Source organism: Chiloscyllium punctatum, chromosome 42, assembly GCF_047496795.1.
Source record: "Chiloscyllium punctatum isolate Juve2018m chromosome 42, sChiPun1.3, whole genome shotgun sequence".
NCBI classification, from domain to species: domain Eukaryota; kingdom Metazoa; phylum Chordata; class Chondrichthyes; order Orectolobiformes; family Hemiscylliidae; genus Chiloscyllium; species Chiloscyllium punctatum.
In genome coordinates this window covers 5,792,880-5,815,053 of record NC_092780.1, presented here as the reverse complement: position 1 = coordinate 5,815,053, position 22,174 = coordinate 5,792,880, and the positions used below count along the sequence as shown (strand labels likewise).

At 38.4% G+C, this 22,174-nt stretch overlaps 1 protein-coding gene across 2 annotated transcripts in view; it reads left to right on the top strand.

Moving 5' to 3' along the window:
- The window catches only part of npepps (aminopeptidase puromycin sensitive), a 221,343-nt gene that overhangs the window by 110,009 nt on the left and 89,160 nt on the right, over window positions 1-22,174 (top strand). For both annotated transcript variants that reach the window (XR_011955143.1, XM_072561298.1), the window contains exons 4-8: window positions 2,031-2,152; window positions 2,745-2,852; window positions 14,441-14,641; window positions 16,260-16,356; window positions 17,410-17,443. Coding sequence is in view for 1 of the 2 variants with exons in the window: in XM_072561298.1 (XP_072417399.1) it covers window positions 2,031-2,152; window positions 2,745-2,852; window positions 14,441-14,641; window positions 16,260-16,356; window positions 17,410-17,443 (562 nt within the window). In the remaining variant the exon portion in view is untranslated. The remainder of the gene's footprint in view (window positions 1-2,030; window positions 2,153-2,744; window positions 2,853-14,440; window positions 14,642-16,259; window positions 16,357-17,409; window positions 17,444-22,174) is intronic.

Sequence of the window (22,174 nt, the reverse complement as noted above, 5' to 3'; positions counted from 1 at the left end):
AATTTTTTAGGTGTATGCATAATTAATTTGTTTCTTAAGCTGTCCTTAATTTGTTTTTAATTTTGAGTTGATCAGTCATTTTAACTGTGTCAGTTCACTTAGTTGTCAATTGGTGAAAGAATGCTGTAGTTAAAACACAACATTGGCAGCAATTCAGTGGGTCTTTGCGATAATTTGTCACATTGTGGGAGGAGCAGTGGGTTCAGTTAACTTGTTGCTAACTTGTAATTGGGACTGAAACGTACCCACAGTTAGACCACGGAAATGAACAGTGGAAGAGAATAGGTTGTTACAGGGGCACAAAGGATGGCAATCGACGGTCAAGGGTAAAGTTGCACAGCAAAAAAAAAGCTCCTTTAGAAGGAGCTAGTTCAGGAGTCATTTTATACTTTTGGCACTTGTCTTCATACCTGTTATAATCAAAATGGCATTTGTTTTCACTGGAAAAGAACCAAGTATTGTTGTTGTGAAATGATTTAAGTTTTAAATCACATCATTTGGTAGGAATGAATTATGTAATTCTAACTTATCCCTTGAAAAAGAGATTCCAGGGAATGAAAATAAGACCTTCCAACTGATTACCTATCAAATTATTGAAGAAGGGAAACATCTATCGTGAATTTTACAATTGAAGATTTTGCTAGTTGATCTATTAGAGCATTTTTCAGTCATGTGTGCTACACTGATGATAGGAATGACAAGAACTAAACAATATCCTCAACCAGAAACTGAAAGGTACTTTGTCCATTAAAGGTCACAAGTCAGGAATTATGAGTGGGTCCTCAAAATACGTTTTGGTTCAAGGGATGGAATTGGGAGATGAAAACAGAATAAACCTTGAATGTTGGATATAAAGGTGAACCTTTGCTATTGTGCAACAGATCTGTCAATATTTGAAAGAAGGATGAATCATAATGTGGTCAAAGTAAGCAGTCTAATAGGCTAATTCAGTGCACATTTGAAGAGTCAGTCACATTTAGGGTGGCAAGAGTGCAGTTTCATCTTTTGGAGTCTATCACCGCTATTGTTTCTACTATTGTGGAAGATGATATGCAGTATATGTATGGAAAGTGTGCTAACTGCACAATTTGGAGCAGTTGCAGGAAGATTTCAATGATAAAGCAGTCTATAGTTTTGCTCCATTTTTGAGAAAGACACATTCCTTTGGTCCTTTAATCAAAATATGTCATATTTACTGAAAGCTGGGTGGTATATTAATGCCCTGACTGACCTAGTTTTGAATTTGGATTGTTCGTATAGTATGTTTAGATTAGACTTAGATTAGACTTACAGTGTGGAAACAGGCCCTTCGGCCCAACAAGTCCACACCGACCCGCCGAAGCGCAGCCCACCCATTCCCCTACATTTACCCCTTACCTAACACTACGGGCAATTTAGCATGGCCAATTCACCTGACCCTGCACATCTTTTGGACTGTGGGAGGAAACCGGAGCACCCGGAGGAAACCCACGCAGACACGGGGAGAACGTGCAAACTCCACACAGTCAGTCGCCTGAGGCAGGAACTCAACCCGGGTCTCTGGCGCTGTGAGGCAGCAGTGCTAACCACTGTGCCACCGTGCCGTGATGTTCTTGTCTTATTGGAGGAAATTACCTTCGGCAGTTCATCTCTTAAAATTACATGTCCATAGTATTAGAAGTATCCAGTTTTGCAGCCAAGGGAAACCCCAAGAGAAATGTTTTTTGGTGTTGGATGTGAAGATAATTACAATGATCTTCTGAGATGGATTTTGGGTTCATTATTGGAACAGACCAAAAGCATCTGTTACTATGTATTTGGCTTTGCTGTGCATGTTAATTCCATTTCCATCACTTATACCCAAACAAAAAAGTTAATGCAAAAAATAGTATTAAAATCTTCCACTCAGGAAGCTGTACTGATATCCTCAGTGCTTAACAAAGAAGGTCATTTCTGTCAGCTGTACAAGTTTGCCAGTCTGCTGTATAGTCCATTTGTAAATATTAATAAAACATACTTTTTTCATTAATTATAGCATTATTTTGTAACAGGTCGTGGCATGTTGAAGATTGATTTTGTTGGTGAGCTCAATGACAAAATGAAGGGATTTTACAGAAGCAAGTATACAACACCATCGGGAGAAACTCACTATGCTGCCGTGTCTCAATTTGAGGTTAGAAAATAAAACTTCAGCGTAGTGAAGTCCTGTTGAATGCATTTCTGATAAAACTTGAGGTTTAGGACTAAATTTTGAAAGTGTGGCAGTTTATTAATCTTGAATTTCTGGAGTTAGAAAACTGGTGGTGCAGAGTGTGGCTCTAGTTCTTTACCAATCTGTTGGATGTCTCTTTGTGAGCTATTAAGAAGCTCCATCTGCTGGAGGAGAAAACGAAGAGCAGCAAAGGCCATATCTTAACAGCTTCCACTGAGCTTGAGAAGTGGTTAATTTTTAAAGTTACTTGACTTTGAAATTCTGCTTTTGTCTCAAACGAAATAGACGGGTAGAGGTTTTGGAACAGCAACTCTGGGATTGAACCTGTGCTAATTTCAGATCTTTCTGGTTTTCACCTTGGGCTATTCATGTTGGAAGGATGGGGCTTAATGAGTCAAGAGTTGCTAGGATCCCTTGGAGTTTGGGGGAAGATGGACATAGAATCTGATAACTAGTTCATGTGCCACTACACAAGTAGAGCACATATCCGTCTTTTGATTCCACTGCTGTTCGCCCTCTTTACCCATTGTTTGTTTTTTTTCTCTCTCTCCAGCCTACAGATGCACGGAGAGCCTTTCCATGTTGGGATGAACCTGCCATAAAAGCAACATTTGACATCACGCTAATTGTTCCGAAGGACAGAGTTGCCTTATCGAATATGGTAAGTTTTAATGTGTACTTTGTTTCCATGTATGATCCTGTAAAAGGAGGTACTGGTGGAATAAAAAAGGATGAAAGCTGTTCAAAGGTTTATACGGAATAAATTGCAAAGAATGATTCATAGCTAAGTTATTAAAATGAAGAAGGCAAGAATTGTCTTATCTGCAGAATAAGTAAATGTAATTACTGTGCATTTTGTCTAATCACCATTTATCTCAAACAAAATCGTTTGGATTGTTTTTTTTTCCTTTTGGTCAGGTTTGCTGGCGGGGCCAGCATTTATTACCCAGCCCTGTTGCCACTTAGGTGATGTGACCTGCTTTCTTGATTCATTGCAGTTCATTTGGTGTTAGGGAGGATGTTCCAGGGTTTTAACCCAGTGACAGTAAAAGAGTAGCAATATATTTCCAAGTCTCTCAAGTGAGTGGCTTCAAACAGGAACATGCAGAAGCTGGTGTCTTGTGTATTTGTTGCCTTTGTCCTTTAAGATAGTGGTGGTTTTGGGTTTGTAGATTGCTGTCCAAGGAACATTAATGAATTTCTGCAGTGCATTTAGTAAATGATTCACACTGCTGCTATTGTGTGTGTCAGTATTTGAGGGAGTGAACTTTTATCAGTGTGGTGCCAATAAGCAGGCTGCTTTGTCCTGGATGGTATCAAGCTGCTTGAGTTTTGTTGGAGTTCCATTATCAAATGTGGGACAAGTAAGGAGTATTCCATCACGTACTTGCCATCTTGTCATTTGTGGGCAGGCTATGTGAAGTTAGGAGGTGAGTTACTCTTGGTTTTCTGAAACCTCTGACCTACTCTTGTAACCACATTATAAATATGGCTAGTCCAGTTCAATTTCTAGTCAATGGTTCACCCCAAAATGATGTTAGTGGCAATTCAGTGATGTTTCAGTTCCCTCTTGATGGAGATCATCATTATCTATCAAATGTCTGGCACAGACATTCGTTCCCATTTAACAGCACAAAGCAGGATATTGTCCAGGTTTTGCTATATTTGGACATGACTGCTTTACTATGTGAGGAATTGCAAATGGTGCTGAATACTTAGCAATTATTAGCGATTATCCCCATTTCTGATCTTATTGGGGGGGGTCATTGCAGCAGCTAAAGATGGTTGGACCAATGGCACCACGCCAGGGATGTACTCAAGCTGAGATGACTGACCTCCCACAACCTCAACTGTCTTCCTTTGTGCTAGGTGTGACACCAACCAGTGGAGAGTTTTCCTCCTGATTCCCATTGACTTCAATTTTGCCAGGGCTCATTGATGCCACAGTAAGTCAAACGTAGCCTTGATGGTAAGGACAGTTGCTCTCCTCTCCTCTCTGGGTTTCAGGCATTTAACCAGTATTAGTTTTCAGTTGAAACAGTTTTATGCTTTTAAGCAAATGTCATTATTCCACAAACAAAAGCCATTTCCCACATTTATCCTATGCAGTGTTGATGGCATATACATTATGTGGTTGGACTTTTAGATAATTCTTGTAAAGTTTCTCATGTATAGAAATATAGTTTTCACTCTATAGTCTATGTTCTAAGGCTAAAATGAGTGCAGGAGCTAAATGGTTCTGGTATAATCGAAGCTGAGCATTAGTGAGTAGGTTATCGCAAACCAAGTTCGGCTGGATAACACTGACACCTTCCACCACTTTACTGATTATTGAGAGTAGATTGATTGATTGGAAGTCACTTACTGGGTTAGATTTTTTTTGTGCAGGACACACCAAGGTAATTTTCCGTATTATTGGATAGGTACCAGTGTTCTAACTTTATTGAATAGCTTGTTAGAGACGTAGAAGTTCTGGAACACAAGTCTTCAGCAATATTGCCCAAATGTTGTCAGGATCCATAGCCTATACCATATCCACTGTCTTCATCTATTTCTTGTTAATATGTGATGTGAATCAGATTGACTGAAGACAGTCATCTGTGTCACTGGGGAACTCTGGAGGTGGTTGACATATATCATCCACTCAGCAATTCTAGCTGGAGATTGTTGCAAATGCTTCAGCCTTTTATGTTCATGTGCTGAGCTCCCCAGTCACATTGAGCATGGGGATATGTGGAGCTGGCTCCTCCAGTGAGTAGTTTAGGTGTCAATTCATGATTGGTTAAGGCAGGACTGCAGAGTTCAGATCTGATCCATGTGGAATCACTTAGCCCTGTCCATAATTTGCTGTTTGGAATTCAAGGATTCCTGTGTTGTAGCATCACCAGGTTGATACCTTATTTTTAGGTATACTTGATGCTACTCCTGCTATGCCATTCTGCACTTTATTTTTGAACCAAGGTTGATCCTGTGTCTGAATAGCAATGGTAGAGTTGGGAGGATACTGGACCATGCGATTGTAGATTGTGTTTGAGAACAATTCTGCTGTTGCTGATGACCCACAGCATCTTCTGGATGATCAGTTTAGTTGCTATATCTGTTTGGAATCTGTTTCATTTATCAGTATTACTACTACACACTGCAAGGGAAGGTATCTTAATGTGAAGACAGGACTTTGTCTTTATCAAGGCTGATGGTGTCATGGGCAGATGCACCTGTGGCAGCAGATTGGTGAGGCTGTGCCCAAGAATGGTTTTAAAAATTTATTGCTTGCTTCACCATTGGCGACAGACCCAGTCTATCAGCTATGTCCTTTTAGTACACGGTCAGCTTAGTCAGTAACAATGCTGGTCAGTCAGGTTTTGTTACTTTTTGCTGGAGTTTTTATTCACAGTTTGATACAACTGAATGACTTGCTAAGGCCATTTCAGAGAGCAACCATAGTGCTGTGAGCCTGGAGTCACATGTAGATGAGGCCAAGTAGGATAGCAGATTGCCTTTCATAAAGAATATAAGTGAACCAGATGGGTTTTTGGTCCAAGCAACAATGGTCACCATTCGAGTTTTGTTTCAAGATTTTAAAATAAAATTTCAATATCACTATCAGCCATGGCAGGAATCTATCCAGGTCAGGATTACCCAAGACTCTAGTTTATTAGTCCAGCGAATGTCGCTATGCCTGCAGCTCCATATTAGCACAGTCACTATGTAGTTAGATATTGTACTTTTCTAATTGAATAAAAACTGATTAAATTCTCAGAGAAAACTGTGATGGACCATAACTCATTTAATTTTATCATTACAGATCCAGGTAAGTGACCATGGTGAGATGTTGTGTAACCTTCACTGTTACAGTGACTTGCTGTCAGCTTTCTCAGAGAGCATTTCTTACAACACCAGTGGGAAGTTTTGAATTGCTGACATCTTTATGGATACTTGGAAAACTTGTCTGTTTTCCTACTGAATCCAGCGACTGCAAAAAATGTTCAATGTAGAGAAAGAGTGTCTTGTGAGCAAAGGCTAAGCAGGTTGGGACTTTACTCACTGGAGTTTAGAAGAATGATAGGTGGTCTCACTGAGATGTAAACCCCTTAAAGAACAGGGTGAGTGCTGAGAGGATGTTTCACTTTATGGGAGAGTCTAGGATCAGTTGGCATTGTCCCAGAATAAAGGAATTCCAATTTAAGATATGGCAGGAGGAATTTTCTCTTGGAGGATTGAGTGTCTTTGGAACTCCATGCCTTGTGAGGTTAGAGTCCTTGTATATATTTAAAGTGGAGATACCATATATACTCAAAAGTCAAATTTTTTTGGACTATTTTTAAAGGTTCAAATTATAGGGTTGACTATTACACGGGCAGTAGTTTTGAGGGGCTGAAATTCATGCTGCAGTTCGAAATACCGTATTATTGGCAGAAGTTAATTTGATTGCTCAACTAATCCCTGGTTTAAAAAAAAGAACAACACAATCAATTATGGTAAAGGTAATTACCAGATTAAAAACAAGAGAAACAAGAATGAATTTCTGGTAGTAAATTTTATTTATACATACCGGTATGAAAATTTAACATATCAAAGATTCATTGAAATCCTGCAAATTCACGCTGTTCAACATAGTCACGGCCTCGTGTAATGGCACACTTAAAATGAAACATTTATTAAATTCTGAATGTGTAAACGTCTTGAACTTTCCCACCAAATTCTTCCATTTCCCTCCCATTTACTCTCGTATGTAATGAACCTCAGCAACATTAACAAATTTGTCAAGGAATTAAAGATATATGTAGGTAATATGTCTCACTTTTATTCAGATAGAATGGCACAATTAAAATGATTAACTTTTTAATAACTTTTGGATGTATAGTGAACAAAGTGCAATAAGTACTGAGAGACTTGGTACTGGTCTGAATGAGTGAATGAATCAAAACATGCTGTAGTAAACCAAGTTGGCTAAATAGAGTTCTGAAAGAATGAATAGAGACTCAATATAGTAAACAAAGAGCGATGAGTAGTTACTGGTATGAATGAATGCAAATTTGTTTAAGTGGGTTAATGGGAACATGCAGTTTCTTTTGTTGGAGGTTTATAATGCAATATAGTAGGGTCAACTTTTATGCGAGATATTTGGAAAATATAAGATATTTGGCCAAAAATAAGGGGTTGACCTTTACATGAGATCGACTTTTACATACATATAATATGGTGGATGGACTTTTGATTGGGAGAATTATGGGGAAAAAGCAGAAAGGTGGACGTAAGGCATGTTGGACCAGCTGTGATTGTGTTGAATGGCAGATCAGGTTTAAGGAGCTCAGTGACCTATTCCTGTTTCTATTTCACATGATCTTATGTAGAATTCTGAATGAGAGGGGTCTTTGAACCTTACAGTGAGTGCTAGCTAGTTTTTGAAGTGAAGAAAAAGCAGCTTAGTCCACTATGTTACATTTTAAAAGGTCATTTATATTTTCCATAGTTACGTGTGTGGATGGGCCCATAATCATCATACTGTTCTGATAATCTTAACCCCACATGTCCTTAGTTCTGAAAGTTGAATTCATGCACTGCCATGTCTGCCTTCAAAGCACATAGGTTTGTTTTCAGTGTCTAATGTTCTTTTGCTTTCACTTCTTGGCTTTAAAAATATTTTATGAAGTTTTATGAAGTATTTTATAATCTCATTCATAACCTGGAATACTGCGCCCATATTGGAGGAGGCTGTTCACCAATAATATGGTAAGAGGATAAGAAACTCGTCCCTCCTCACTGACCCCAAGCTCCTTTATCATTTTCATTGGTGTTTGCTGTCACTGTCTTCTGGTATTACTGAAGGATTGTTCATGTTTCCTTTTCTTGCAAGTTTGAAATGTCAGCAATTTTGTATGAAGTACATTCTTATTTATGCTGTAACTCATTCTCTTTGAACTGTAAGCATTGAAATTCCCCCACTTACATTTCTCCTCAAGCTGCAGCCTAATGCCTTCTAAAATACAAACATGGCAATATGTAATTTACCTCATCTCTTTTGTATTTCCTATCCTTTGGTAGGATATGTCAAACATCACCCCACAGATACATTTGCTGTTGGCCCTTACCTGGCTTCCTTAATTATAAAGTACTCAAGTTTATGAGGTGCTCATCATCATATGTCAGTAATTGCTGTGTATAACTGTTACTTAGAGATTAGGACACTGAGGTTACAATCCCATTTTTCAGGTGAATTTCTGATTCAGTGTAGTAAAGAACATTTGTAACCCTATCAAAACTTCAGCTAGGTAGCACTGTTGAAAGGAGCTGTAAGTGTATTTGAAAGCTCACACTGGGAATTATTCTTGTCAGATTGGGAGTGAGGCTTATTGTTTCCTGATTTATGCACATCTGGTGCAGCTATTAATTTAAACGAAACCTATAGCACCTGGACTGATAGTGCTTTGAGTAACTGACAAACTTTTTACCATGTTTAAGCTTTGACATGTCTTCTCTTGCTATTCCTTGATTGTTTTATGCAGAAAATGTTAATAGAACATAGAAACATAGAACAGTACAGTACAGCACAGTACAAGCCCTTTGGCCCTCAATGTTGTGCTGATTTTTTTTAATCCTATTAACTTACTTACCCTTCATTTTACTATCATCCATGTGCCTATCCAAGAGTCGCTTAAATGTTCCTGATGTATCTGATTCTGCAACCACTGCTGGCAGTGCATTCCATGCACCCACCACTTTGTGTAAAGAACCTATCTCTGACATCGCCTCTAAAACTTCCTTCAATCACCTTAAAATTATGCCTCCTCAGGTTAGCCGTTTGCACCCTGGTTAAAAAGTCTCTGGCCTCCACCCTATCTATGCCTCATCATGTTGTACACCCCTATCGAGTCACCACTTATCCGTCTTCACTCCAATGAGAAAGGCTCCCTCAACCTTTCTTCATAAGACATGCCTTCCAGTCCAGGCAGCATCCTGGTAAATCTCCTCTTCACCTTCTCTAAAACTTCCTATAATGAGGCGACCAGAACTGAACGCAGTATTGCAGGTGTGGTCAAACCAGGGCTTTATAGAGATGCAACATAACCTCGTGGCTCTAAAACTCGAGCCCCCTGCTAATGAAAGCCAACACGCATTATGTCATTTTCACAATCTTATTAACTTGGGTGGCAACTTTGAGGGAATCCGTGGATGTGGACCCCAAGATTCTCCACACTGCCAAGAATCTTGACTTTAACCCTGTATTCTGCATTTAGATTCGATCTTCCAGAGTGAATCACTTCAGAATTTTCCAGCTTGAACGCCATCTGCCATCTTGCAGCCCATTTCTGCATCTTGGCAGTGTCTCGTTGCAACCTACAACAGCCCTCCATAATATCCACAAACCCACCAACCTTCATGTCATTGGTAAACTTACTAATCCACCCTTCCACTTCCTCATCCAAGTCAATTATAAAAATCATAGAGCTGAGGTCCCAGAACAGATCACTGTGGAATACACTGGTCACCAAACTTCAGGCTGAATATTTTCCATCTATTACCACCCTCTGTCTTCTAAAGGCCAGCCAATTCTGTATCCAGACGGCCAAATTTCCCTTTATCCCATACCTCCTTTCTCTCTGACCCGAAACACCTTGCTAAAATTCATGTTCACCATGTCCACTGCCTACCTTCATCATTTGTTTTGTGACATCCTCAAAGAATTCAGCAAGGTTTGTGAGGCATAACCTGCCCCTCTCAAACTCATGCTGGCTGACTGTCTCTAATCAAACTATGGTCTTCCAAGTAATCATAAATCCTGTCTCTCCGAATCCTCTCCAATAATTTGCCCATCTGGTAAGATTGAATGGTCTGTAATTCCCAGGATTATCCCCAATCCCTTTCTTAAACAAGGGAATAACAGTTGCCACCCTACAATCATCTGGTACTACAACCAGTACCTACAACAAATCCGAAGCCTGACCTGTGCTTTCACAGCAACACATTTTCAGCTCTGATCTCCAGCATCAGCAGTCCTCACTTTCTCCTCCATGTTGCTGCAAAGCCTACCATTTGCCCACCAGGCTGGTCTTTTTGAAGATATGCTAGTTAATACGCCAGGATGGTTAGGTACATCAGTTATGGCACAAATCTTTAAGTGTGTTCAGTTATCTGACGAGAAGGATCGTTACTACTGAGATGTTGTTGAGGGACATGATGGGAAGTTGCACAGCTGATAGAGTAGTAAAGCTCTTTACAATTATGATTGCATTTCATGAGGCAGTAACTGCGCTCAGAGCCTGTATCTGTAATGATTAACAGGAAGTTGATTTGAAAGAGGTTGAAGGTGCAGTTTTGAGTTATGAGTGAAAAGGAGATTCTATCAGAACATTAAGAGTAGGAAGAGATTATGTGCAGTAAGCTAAAGAATGTGTAATTGATACTGGCAATGAATGTTAAGCAAAGTCTAAACATTTAACTGTTTATGTAGATAACTAACATTCATATTAATTACTGTTTGCTGTTTCAGGCTGTAATTTTATCTTGAAATTAGTATAGGAAATAAAATTATTCATTTTTATTTTGAGTTGGAAGGAATAGTAAACTTTCTGTTGCTGTAAAATTAATGTTAGTTTAATGTTAGCGCTGTAAGCTCTTAAAAATTTGTTAATCTATTGCCATTAGCCTAAGCTGTGATCTGATGGTGTGTGTTGTGGAGCTTCCCAAAATTAGGGAGAGCAAGATCGGCCACACCAGTTAAATCAAAGCAATCCTCATTCATATATTTGTTATTTGTCCTGTGCACATGCTTTGATGTTGACACAGGCACAATGTAAAGACAGTCTGCTTTGTAGGTAACCATAGCTTGTTTGCATCACTAATTCTTATCATGGGGATCCATGAAGATCTGAAGTTCAATTCCTTCAGATGCAACAGCTGGGCTCATAAAATTGTGAATCTGCATTCAGAGGCTTTGTTTCCCCTTTGGTGAAATATCCTGATATTAGAAACTTGTGAATGTTGAAAAGGAAATGGCTCTAGGTTTTAATTCTTTGTTTCTTGTAATCAGGTGCTAAGAATGGATTGGGATTAGCTTCAGTTAGACAAATCTGAGAGAATGAATTTACAAAATAACTGGTGTTCTTATGTTCACTTATTTTGTTTTTTTAATTGTTTGAAATGTGAAGTTACTTCTCATTGGTTCTAAACTAGTCTGTCCAGGTTTGCCTGAAATTAGATTCCAAATGTTAAATAAAGATCACGCAAACTTCAGCCACAATTTTGTTTTCGTAAACTTACACCATTTACTGATTCTGTTTTGACTGTAATATTAGTAAATCTACCAGTCCCAACATTCATGTTTCTGTATCTGTTGCGTTTGACAGAAGTGTTGAATTTTGTAGAATTCAGCCTTTATTTACAACTGCTGCTGAAGACTAGTTGCAGTATTGTGTATAATCTAGCAGATCTGAAATATTACTTACGACAAATAACAATTCCAGCATCTCTTTCTGACCAGTTCTTGTTCATTTTGAACTTCCTTGCTTTTGGAATCTGTGTGCCTTTTTTCAAGAGAAGAAACAAGAAGACTAATCCAAAACCTCAAATTCCCACTGTTTTACCAGTTGCAAAGTTTTTTGCAATAACCTTCGTAGATGGTTGATCTCTTGGATCTGTGAGTTATAATTGGGGAAATCAAGAAAAATTCTCAATTTTTGAGCCACTGTACATCAGTGCAATGCCCTACCTGTTTACAGCCAAGTGCCCAGATTTTTGTCAAAATTCACCTCTAGCTGAGTAATATTTTGTTTATTCTTGATCGTAAGTTTATTCTTGCATTTTATTTATCCTTGCGACAACTTCTAATATGCGCAGCGGTCCAAAAATCATGACCATCTGGGTTTGATTTTTGGTAAAAAAAAGAAATGGCTTCTGGAAAAATTTCTGTTTCTTTTAATGCTAACCGTGCAGATTCATACCATTAGTGAAACTACTACAATTGCTTTTTTTTGGAATGAGCCTCTTTCCCCCAATCTGCGTTCAAAAAAACCCTCCAAATACAGTATGTAGGTGTGGAACAGCTTGGGTGAAATAGGTTGGTCCGCAAAGAAGACAAAACAGAAAAAGAATTTTATTTACTTCTGTGAAGATAGTCTGAACGTGACCCAGGCTGTGCAAACTAATATGAAGTTCTCACTCTTGGTGTACTGTCATCATAGATGGGCTGACCGGAAAAAATATCTCAACTGCAGTTGAAGACGACTGGCACCTCCAGCTGAAGCAAAACTAATGGAACTTGGAAACCAGAGTATTGTAATTTTCTGCAGGTTTCCTGCTAAACCATTGACAGTGAGATATCATACAAGATTCTTGCATTTTTCAACCCATTCGCTCTTTGTTGGTTGCAAAAATGCCATTGGCCTATCTAGCCTTTAACGTCTAAGATTCTTCCGAGTTGTGATTTTCCCAATAACATTTACTCCTGATTAAACGATCTGGTGGAAAAAAAAACTCAGATGCTACACTGAATTTAGCTTGATGAAAACCAGAGAAATTTGGATGGTTTAGGGAAGAAAATGACCCTATTCCTCCCTGCTGTCCTATTAGATTTGCTCACGTGTGTATTGGTTGAATACAAAATAGGTTATAACTGTGATAGCTTCCAAAGTTGCACAGACTTCTAAGAGTTACTATATGACCATTTATTGAATTGTTGGAATGTTGTTAACATTGGTGCATTCCAACTGAGAAAATTCTTGGCTTGTAATGTGGGCTGTAACTGAAGTAATTGTAAAGAAAGTTTATTTATTCAGATAAATGGGATGAAATTGCTCTGATTGAGATTACTTGAAGAACCATGACACATGCTTGTTGGTTTTTGTTTTTCTATGACCAAGAGTTTGTTCTGTCAGTATTGGCATGTTATTAAGTCTGATCTTTTTTCCATTCATCAGTGACTTGTTTCATTGGAAAATGCATGTCTCAAAACTTGTCAATCTGAAGAGATGTCATGTTTAAAGCTGATAAAGAGAAAAATTGATGTGTAATTTGTTTTGACATTTTAATATTTTTGACTGGTAGAGAAAAGAAGCTTGCAAAGTGGAGGGGGGGTGAAATGTTCACAGAAGGAACATGAGGTTGACATGAATGTGCTGCGTCAATGTTTCAGGATGTCCTAGGGATGTTAATAACTTAAAATTATTACTTATAGTCACTGTTCTAATTGAGGTCATTTGGCACACAACCAATTTATGCTCAAAGGGTCACTCAATCAACTGTGAGGTAGTTTGCTCTAAATATGTTTGTTGTGGGATCATATTTAGGCAGGCCACCAAGAGTACTGCACTACTCTTTTTCCGATAGTGCCATGAAATTTTTACTTCCAGCTGAATGGCAAATGGAGCCTTAATTTGTTTAATCAAAGATGCAGAGTGAAACTTGAAACCTTGACTTTCTGCCTCAGAGAGGAGTCAGAGTCATAGAGACATACAGCACAGAACCAGACCCTTTGGCCCAACTCGTCCATGCCAATCAGATATCCCAACCCAATCTAGTCCCACCTGCCAGCACCAAGGCCCATATCCCTCCAAACCCTTCCTATTCATATATCCAGCCAGATGCCTTTTAAATGCTGTAATTGTACCATCCTCCACCACTTCCTCTGGCAGCCCATTCCAGCATGAAAACATTGCCTCTTAGGTCTCTTTTATATCTTGCCCCTCTGACCCTAAACCTATGCCCTCCAGTTCTGGACTCACTCACTCCAGGGAAAAGACCTTGGCTATTTATCCTATCCATGCCCCTCATGATTTTATAAACCTCTAAGGTCACCCATCAGCCTCTGACGCACCAAGGAAAACAGCCCTAGCCTATTTAACCTCTCCCTATAACTCAAATCCTCCAACCCTGGCAACATCCTTGTAAATCTTTTCTGAACCCTTTCAAGTTTCATAACATCCTTCTGACTGATCACAAGACTGGTAGGGAATACAATGCTACATCTGCTCTAACTTAATGGTAAACACAACAATTAAAATGAGTGCTGATTTATAAGATTTACTTCAGTGCTGTTTCCTTTTGTGACAATTTTGAGTGATTATTTCAACCACTGCTAATACATGTGATACAGGGATTTTTTAAATTTGATTTTTATTTAACCTTTCCAGTTTATTTTAGTACAGAATTCTTCATATTGTTGTTACAATACAGAATTGGATATTTCCAGGTGAAGCGTGTTGCTAATGCATTCTGCAATTTCTAACCTGAGTTCTGCCTTCAATGTTACAGAACGTGACTGAGCGTAACCCATATCCTGACGACGAAGACATGGTTGAAGTCAAGTTTGCCAAATCGCCGATAATGTCCACGTACTTGGTGGCATTTGTGGTTGGTGAATATGACTTTGTGGAAACCAGGTCATCAGATGGCATTCTAGTCCGTGTCTACACACCCATTGGAAAAGCGGATCAAGGAAAATTTGCTCTCGAGGTTGTTGTTGTTTTTGTGTCCTTTTGTATAGTGTATCCTTAAAAAGAAACGGAGGGAGAGGAGGAACTGCCCTCGTTTCTTGAATCCAAGATATCATTTGTACTCCGGTTCTCTGAATGAAACTTTAAAGTTATCTGATCTCTTAAGAAGACAGTTAAAGGGTAAATTCAAAATGTGCTCTTGTGCCATTAACCTTTACTTATTAATCTTTTACTGTTTGAACACCACATGGTGATCCAGCACTACATGACACTATGTACTCCAGCATGCTATGCTAGTGAGCACACATTGGTGACGTACAGATTTCTAAAGCAATGAATTCCTAGCTGCATGAGATTTAAAGCAAAACTCTGTGTTTCATCAAAGTGCAGACAACTTGACATGCAAGTCCTTTTGACCAACCTAGTGGCCTTTGTGGTAATGATGAGGACAGAGGACTAGGGATGATTTGTCTTGGAGTTATGTTGGAAATGCCATTGGAAGAATCTGGAGAACAGAATAGGGGAGGGGAGTTAGTGGGGGCAGTGAGAAATCACAAACACAGCTCATAGCTTGTAAAGATCTAATATTTCAATTAAAAGAAATTAATACCAGGATGCTTAGAACTTAAACCAAGGGCATTGTCAAAAGAATTAGGTTTTTGCATGTCATAAATTTAGTAAATGATATGTAGGACACTTTCTTTGGTGAATAGCAGTGCCATTCGCAACAGGAAGACCTTGGGATTTCTATAGTTGGTTTCCAACCTTTGGGTTAGGGAAGCTGAAGTCATCTGCTGTTCTCATCAGTGACTGCTATCCAGAAACCTTCCTGTAACTTCTGTGTGGGAACATCAGGTGAGAACCAGATTTGTGTGCGGAGAGTCTCACTGCTTGAACTCTGATGATGACTGGTAATTTGGATGAAGTAATGTAGGATGATTGCCTGATGTTCAGGTAACAGTGTCCCAGCAAAGAGTCAGCATTTTCAGGAAGGTAATTGGTGGAGAGTGATGGGAGGGAGACATGCAAATCCTTCAATGAGAATCCTTGGTGAAATATTTTGGATCATGTGCTACTGTGTTGTGTATAAATCAACTTTGTAACCCTACTGTTTTTCTCCATATTAGCAGTGACATTGCTCATCCTCCTGCTGTAACTGCTGACTCATAGGGGCCAGGTTTCCAGGTAAAAAAAAAGGCTCTCTGGGGAATAAATTATATCTAGATATTGGGCTGAAAATAACCTTCCTAAATAGATACTAGTACAGTCTTTTGCATTTTGCAATCATGTTAGGTTTAAATGTAACTTTTAAAAATGCATTTTAAATGAAATTAGGACATTAAGAAACTGATTCCCTGCAGACCCATCAGGAAGAAGGAATGTCACTGTCCATTGCAATTTAGAGAATAATTCCCATTTTAAAAAACAAAACAAAAAATTCCACTTTGGAATATATTACCCATTTTTTTATAGCATAAGCATCTCACATTCTAGATTTTTTTAATGCTTTAGTGAAATCCTAAAGGAATCAACTCTGTTCCCTGTTTGTATGGAACAGAAATAGACACTTACAGATGAGCAGATAAATGCAGTTTTATGTTCAATAGTAATAAAAGCTCTGCTTTTCTCTTCACTAGGTTGCTGCCAAGACACTACCTTTTTATAAAGAATATTTTAATGTTCCGTATCCTCTTCCAAAAATTGACCTGATAGCCATTGCAGATTTTGCAGCAGGTTGGTATATTAAGGATGTCACTGCTTTTCAAATTAATGTTAGTCATTTTGTACTTGCTAGCCTATGTTTACTCCTATTTATGCCATGCCTTGGTTTTGAAATTCTTGCTTGTGCTTTTGAATCCCTCCATTACCTCTCCCCTCCTCACTTTGTAATTGCTTTTAGCCACAACCCTCAGTTATATGTACTAGTTTAATTCTGGACTGTTGAGCATTGATGATTTTAATCACCTGACCACTAATAGCTATACTGTCAACTGCTAAGACGATAGCACTGAAATTTCCTCTCTACACCTCTCTGCCTTACTCCATCTTGTGACATGACACCAGGTTATAGTCCAACAGGTTTATTTGAAAGATCAAGCTTTCAAAGTGCTCCAAAAGCTTGTACTTTCAAATAAACCTGTTGGACTATAGCCTGGTATCATGTCATTTTTAACTTTATCCATCTTGTTTTCCTTTAAAATATTCCTTCCAACCTCCCACTTTGATCAAACGTGATTTGGTGTGATAATTTATTTTGCAATATTCATTTAAATTGCTTGGGGATATTATATCACATGGAGCTTTATAAATAAAATTCTTGCAGAGGTAGTGATTTGAGACACTCTGAAATTCATGATAAAAATGCAACTATTTAATCCGTAACTTTTTCTGAACAAAAATATGCCTCTTTACGTCATCCTAATGAAATAATTTATTCAGAAATTGTGCCATTTTTGACAGTAACGTTGTGAAAAATTGTGCAATTAATTCTTGTCATCTATTGTCTTTTTTTCCGATTGCCATTCCTCTGTTCAGCTTGATGACTTCCCAATGTGTCACTCAATAATTGGCTACTGAAAATTTGTTGAGTTCAAAAATTGATGGCCCATTAATTGTAATCTCTACCTGCACAATTCCATCCCTTCTCACACCTACATTCCTCATGATTGCCAAAGGAGAGGATGACTTCTACTCATCATCTCTCTTACTTATCTTACTTTGAGAGCCGTATGTTGTCATCCTTTGCCGCAAATTTGCCATCCCTCATGGTGTTGTTTTTGTTCACAGGTGCCATGGAAAACTGGGGCCTTGTAACATACAGGTATTTGCTGAAATGTGTTTATATTTATGTAACTCTATGCAATGTGGACCTTAAAAAAGCAGTTGGTTTGTAATGGTGAATGCTGGTTCTCTGGGAAATAATTTCAGCAGTTATGTTAAAACTAAAAATTAGACAGATCTTGAGTCTAATTTCTAGCAGAGTAAAATTTCAGTTGGACTACAGAAATGCTCGCCTCAATGTTAAGTAACGTCTCGGGCTTCACAGAGAGAGAGCTGCAAACTGGGACTGGAATCTTGCTTCCATAACGAGAGAACAGGTAGCCCCTGGGATCATTACAGCCGTCTGTGATTGTATGGGTTCTTTTTTTAAAGTCTTTTGAAAATCCCTCTACCTATCTTTTAAAATTGTCCTTTTCAAAACAAGGTGAATCGTGGAACAATGTGTATGCTGTATTCTTTTTCCTTCAATAAGTTTTGTCTGTCCAGGCATGGACTAGCCTATTTTATATTGCTGAGCCTATCCTCTGTGTAAAAGATGAAGGCACGTACTTTGCAGATTATGTGCCAGATGAACAGAAGGAAGCTGAAAAGTGTGTGCCAGTCTGCATGAAGTAACCATTCTAATTTTGTTTTATATACGTAGTTCATAAACCGTCAGAAATTTATATGTAGTCTCGTAAATGCAAGGGAAGTTTTTTTTTATATATTATAAGGGGTTCTGCCTCTGGCCTCCTGTTTGTAATGATTTTTGCTGGTCACAATTCCATGGGCAAAGGTGGTCTTCCATTGAACCATCCAAGAGGTCACTTCAGAGGAATCTTGATTATCCGAAGAACATGGGCGGGGAGTATTTCGTTCGGACAATCGAATGCCAGATAACATAGTTTAACCAAGCATCAGGACTTTGCGATCTTGCCAGAAATTCTGATATTCAGTTAATTCAATGCCAGATAATTGAGGTTCCTCTATATTTATATTGCTTAGAAGGGTAACTATCTACACTTATTTAGTCCTCTTCAAATATAAACATTCCATAAGAGAGAAATTAAAACCAAAAGTGCTGTACAATTTTCTCACGGTCTGTAAGGGTCCTTGAAATAGTTTAACCTGCTTTTACTATACTAATTTTATTGAAGTGGGAGGCTTGTAAAGTATGTGCTTCATTAATTTGTCACCTTTCAAATTTAATCAGCATCCTTTTCTCCTTAATCAAATCAGAGTGTTAAAAGACCGGAGCTAGTCTGTACCACAGTCTTTCTCCACATGGCTACATCCACTCTTCTGCCCATTTCTTGTCCCTTTCATATTTTTCAAGTAACTAATTTGCCCGAAAAATTTTCTAAAAATTCTCCACTCCCAGGATTTGTTACTGAAAGTTTAATTATTTAATTGTCTTTTTTATTGAGTTTTTTGTACTCCCCTTTTAATTTATTCTATTATCTCAAATATTGTTCTTTTCCTTCACCATCCTTTCAACCATTAGGAACAATCCAGTTAATCATCATTGTTATCAAGCTAAGTTAGTCATAGCCTAGTTGGAAGCACTCACGCGTGAGTCACAAAGTTCCAAGTTCAAAACCTGCTCCAGGGCCTGACCACAAAGGTCAAGGCTATTGCTGTCGAAGGAGTACTGTACTGATGGAGCCGTCATGTTTCAGACAAGAAGTTAAGTTGGAGCCCTTGCTCAATTGAATGTGAAAGACCCATCTCTATTTTCTTCCTAGCCAATATTTATCTCTCAATATTAATTGGAACAGTTTTAGAATTAAATGAATCAAGAGCTCAGAATTATTAAGGTACATACAAAGGAACTTTTTGTTCTAGTATATAGCAAGTCCAACAAGCTAAGATGCAGTTCTGGACTCTTGACAGGTGGAAGGAATAGCAGCGGGAGGACATTTTGGTGATCATGTTCATAATTCTACTAGTTTACCAAAATTACAGTAAAGCACAATGATAGAACAGCTCTTGGAGTTCTAAACTGGAGCAAGGACAATTTGCCTAAGCTGAGGAATGATTTTGCAAAAGTGAACTGTAAGCAGCTACTTGAAGGTAAATCAGTGTCAGAGTAGTTGCATGCATTTAAAGGGGACATTCAGGAGTTCATAAAGTGAAAGTCTTCACACAAAGGAAGAAGGTGTACAGACACTCTACAGCCCCCTGGATATCAAGAAGCTTACATGATGAGATAAGGCAAGAAAAAAGGAAAGCTTATGCCTGACACTAAGAATCGAAAAGCCAAGTGGCGGATAGAAGGTTGAGCGATAAAGTCAAAAAGTACAGTAAGAAAGCAGTCACATGACTATGGCTAACGAGAGAAATTCAGAATAATGTTTGATCAAGGAAGGGGCATACATATTGTCCAAAAAATGCAGCAGACCTGAAGATAGGGAGCTGTTTAGATTTCAGCAAAGGAGGATGAAAGGATTAAGAGGAGGAAAATAAGAGTATGAGAGCAAGTTTTTGGGAACATATAAACTGATTGCACAAGTTTGTGTGTGTGATGAAAAGTAAGGTCTCTTGCATTCAGAAACAAGCGAAATTATAATGGGCATCAAAGAAATGGCAGAACCAAATACCCAGGGCCTGATAACCTACAAGTAGAGAAAGTCGCCTTAGAAATAGCAGATGCGTTGACGGCCATGTTTCAGAATTCTGTAACCTCTGGAACAGCTGTTATTGACTGGAGGTTGCTAACGTAATGCCACTATTTTAAAAAGGAGGTAGAGCGAGAACAGGGAATTATAGATCTGTTAATTTGACATTGGAAGTGGGGGAAATGCCACAGTTCGTTGTTAAAAGGTTTATTAGCAGGGTACTTCGAAAGCAGTGGCAGGTTTGGGCAGAGTCCAATATAGATTTATAAAAAGAAATGGAATTTTTTGAAGTTGTAACTAGTAGAGTTGATGAGGGGGAGCCAGTAGGTAGCTTTACTTAGATTTTCAGGAGGCTTTTGATAAGGTTCCATGTAAGAAATCAGCATGTAAAATGAAAGCACATTGGATTGGAGATTGTATACTAGCATGGATAGAGAACTATTTGGGAAACTGGAAGTACTGTAGGAAGTAAATGAGTCTTTTTGTTTAGTAGCAGCCAGTGGTACTGCAGGGACCACAATAATGTTAATGATTTATATGAGGGAGTTAAGCTAATTCTGAATTCGGAGACCTTGCTAAACTGGATGGGAAGGGGAGCTGTGGGAACAATGCAAAGATGCTTCAGTGTGATTTAGACAAGTTGGACAAATGTATGGCAGATGAAGTATAAATGAATAAGTATGATCTTATCCAGTTTGGTAGCAAAAACAGGAAGGCAGATTCAAATCCACCAAATATCAATTTAGCAATACATTCAGTGTCGGGGTAATTAAGGAGAGTACCACCAATAAAAGAATCTAATCTATGTGTAATTGCAGAATATTTTAAGCCTGTCTTCATTGTTTTTTTAAAAAATGTAGCTGTAGTTGAGGCAGAGAATGAAGTATTGCACATGATAAACACAGGGGGTGTGGAATTATAATGGCATTAACATTCTTGAAAGTGGATAAATTGCTAGGGCTAGTTTAAATGTACTTCATGCTGTTAAAAGAATCCAGGAAGAAAAATGTAGAAATTATGACTATCATTTTCCAATCCTCACTTGATATAAGTTTGATGTTGGTGGTTTAGAGGACTGCTAATTTTGGGCTTTGTTTTGTTTTAAAAGGGAGCAAGGGAAAAGTCCGTATAAATTTCAGACCCATAGACTATCCTCGGTAGTGGGCAAATTGGAAACAATTCAGAATCACAAATAATTGTCATGGATTTGTTAAGGGAAGATTATGGCTGACTAATGATATAAATTTTTTGAGGAAGTAATTATGATTGAAGATAATGCACTTGATGTGATCTACATGAACTTGAGCAAGATCCCACATGGCATGCTGGTTTTGAAAAGAAGCCCATGGGATTCAACATAATGTTGCAGGCTGTTTACAAAATTAACTCAGTGGCAAGAAACTACTTGACAAATAATTTTGCAATTGGAAGGCTGCCTTTTTGGGCTAGCTCACTGCTTGATCCCCAGCTTTTGGTGGCACATATTACTAATTTGAACAAAGAGGACGTGATTGGGTAATTTGCAGATGACACCACAGTTAGCTGCAAGATTGATAATGAGAAAATTAGTTATAGACTGCAGTAATATATCAATGAATTGGTCAGATGGGCAGAAAAGTGTGAAATGTAATTCAACCTGGAGAAGTACTAGGTCATTTGGGCAAGTCAAAGTAATATACAATAAACAAGAAAATATTGAGAGCTGTCGAGGAAGTGAGGGACTTTAGTGTGAATGTTCAAAAGTCCCTGAACTTACTTTTCTGATAGGAGTAACTATGAACCTCTTAATTGGATCCCGTAAGAGAGCCAGCTCTGGCTAGTTTCTTTCTGAAGAGGTTTAATTGGTTTTATCAGCTTCACTGACAAATTGTGTGTCCCTGTTGGCCTAAAAACAATACTGCACATAGTTGGCTATTGTTGGCTGAAGCATTCCAAAATAAAAAGTAGGAGATCCGCATTGATCGGATGCCTAGTCTTAGGATGGTATCAACTGAAAGAGAGTGGAAGGGCCTTATGACCCACAAAAGTCCACTGGGAAATATCCTGGACAAACAACCTCCTTATGATTGCATCTATAGCACTGGGTCTGTTTTTTAAAAAAAAAAGCTAATGCTACCTAAATTACAGCCCTGAACCTGCCAGACTTAGTAAATGATCCTCTTTCAAGTGGATCA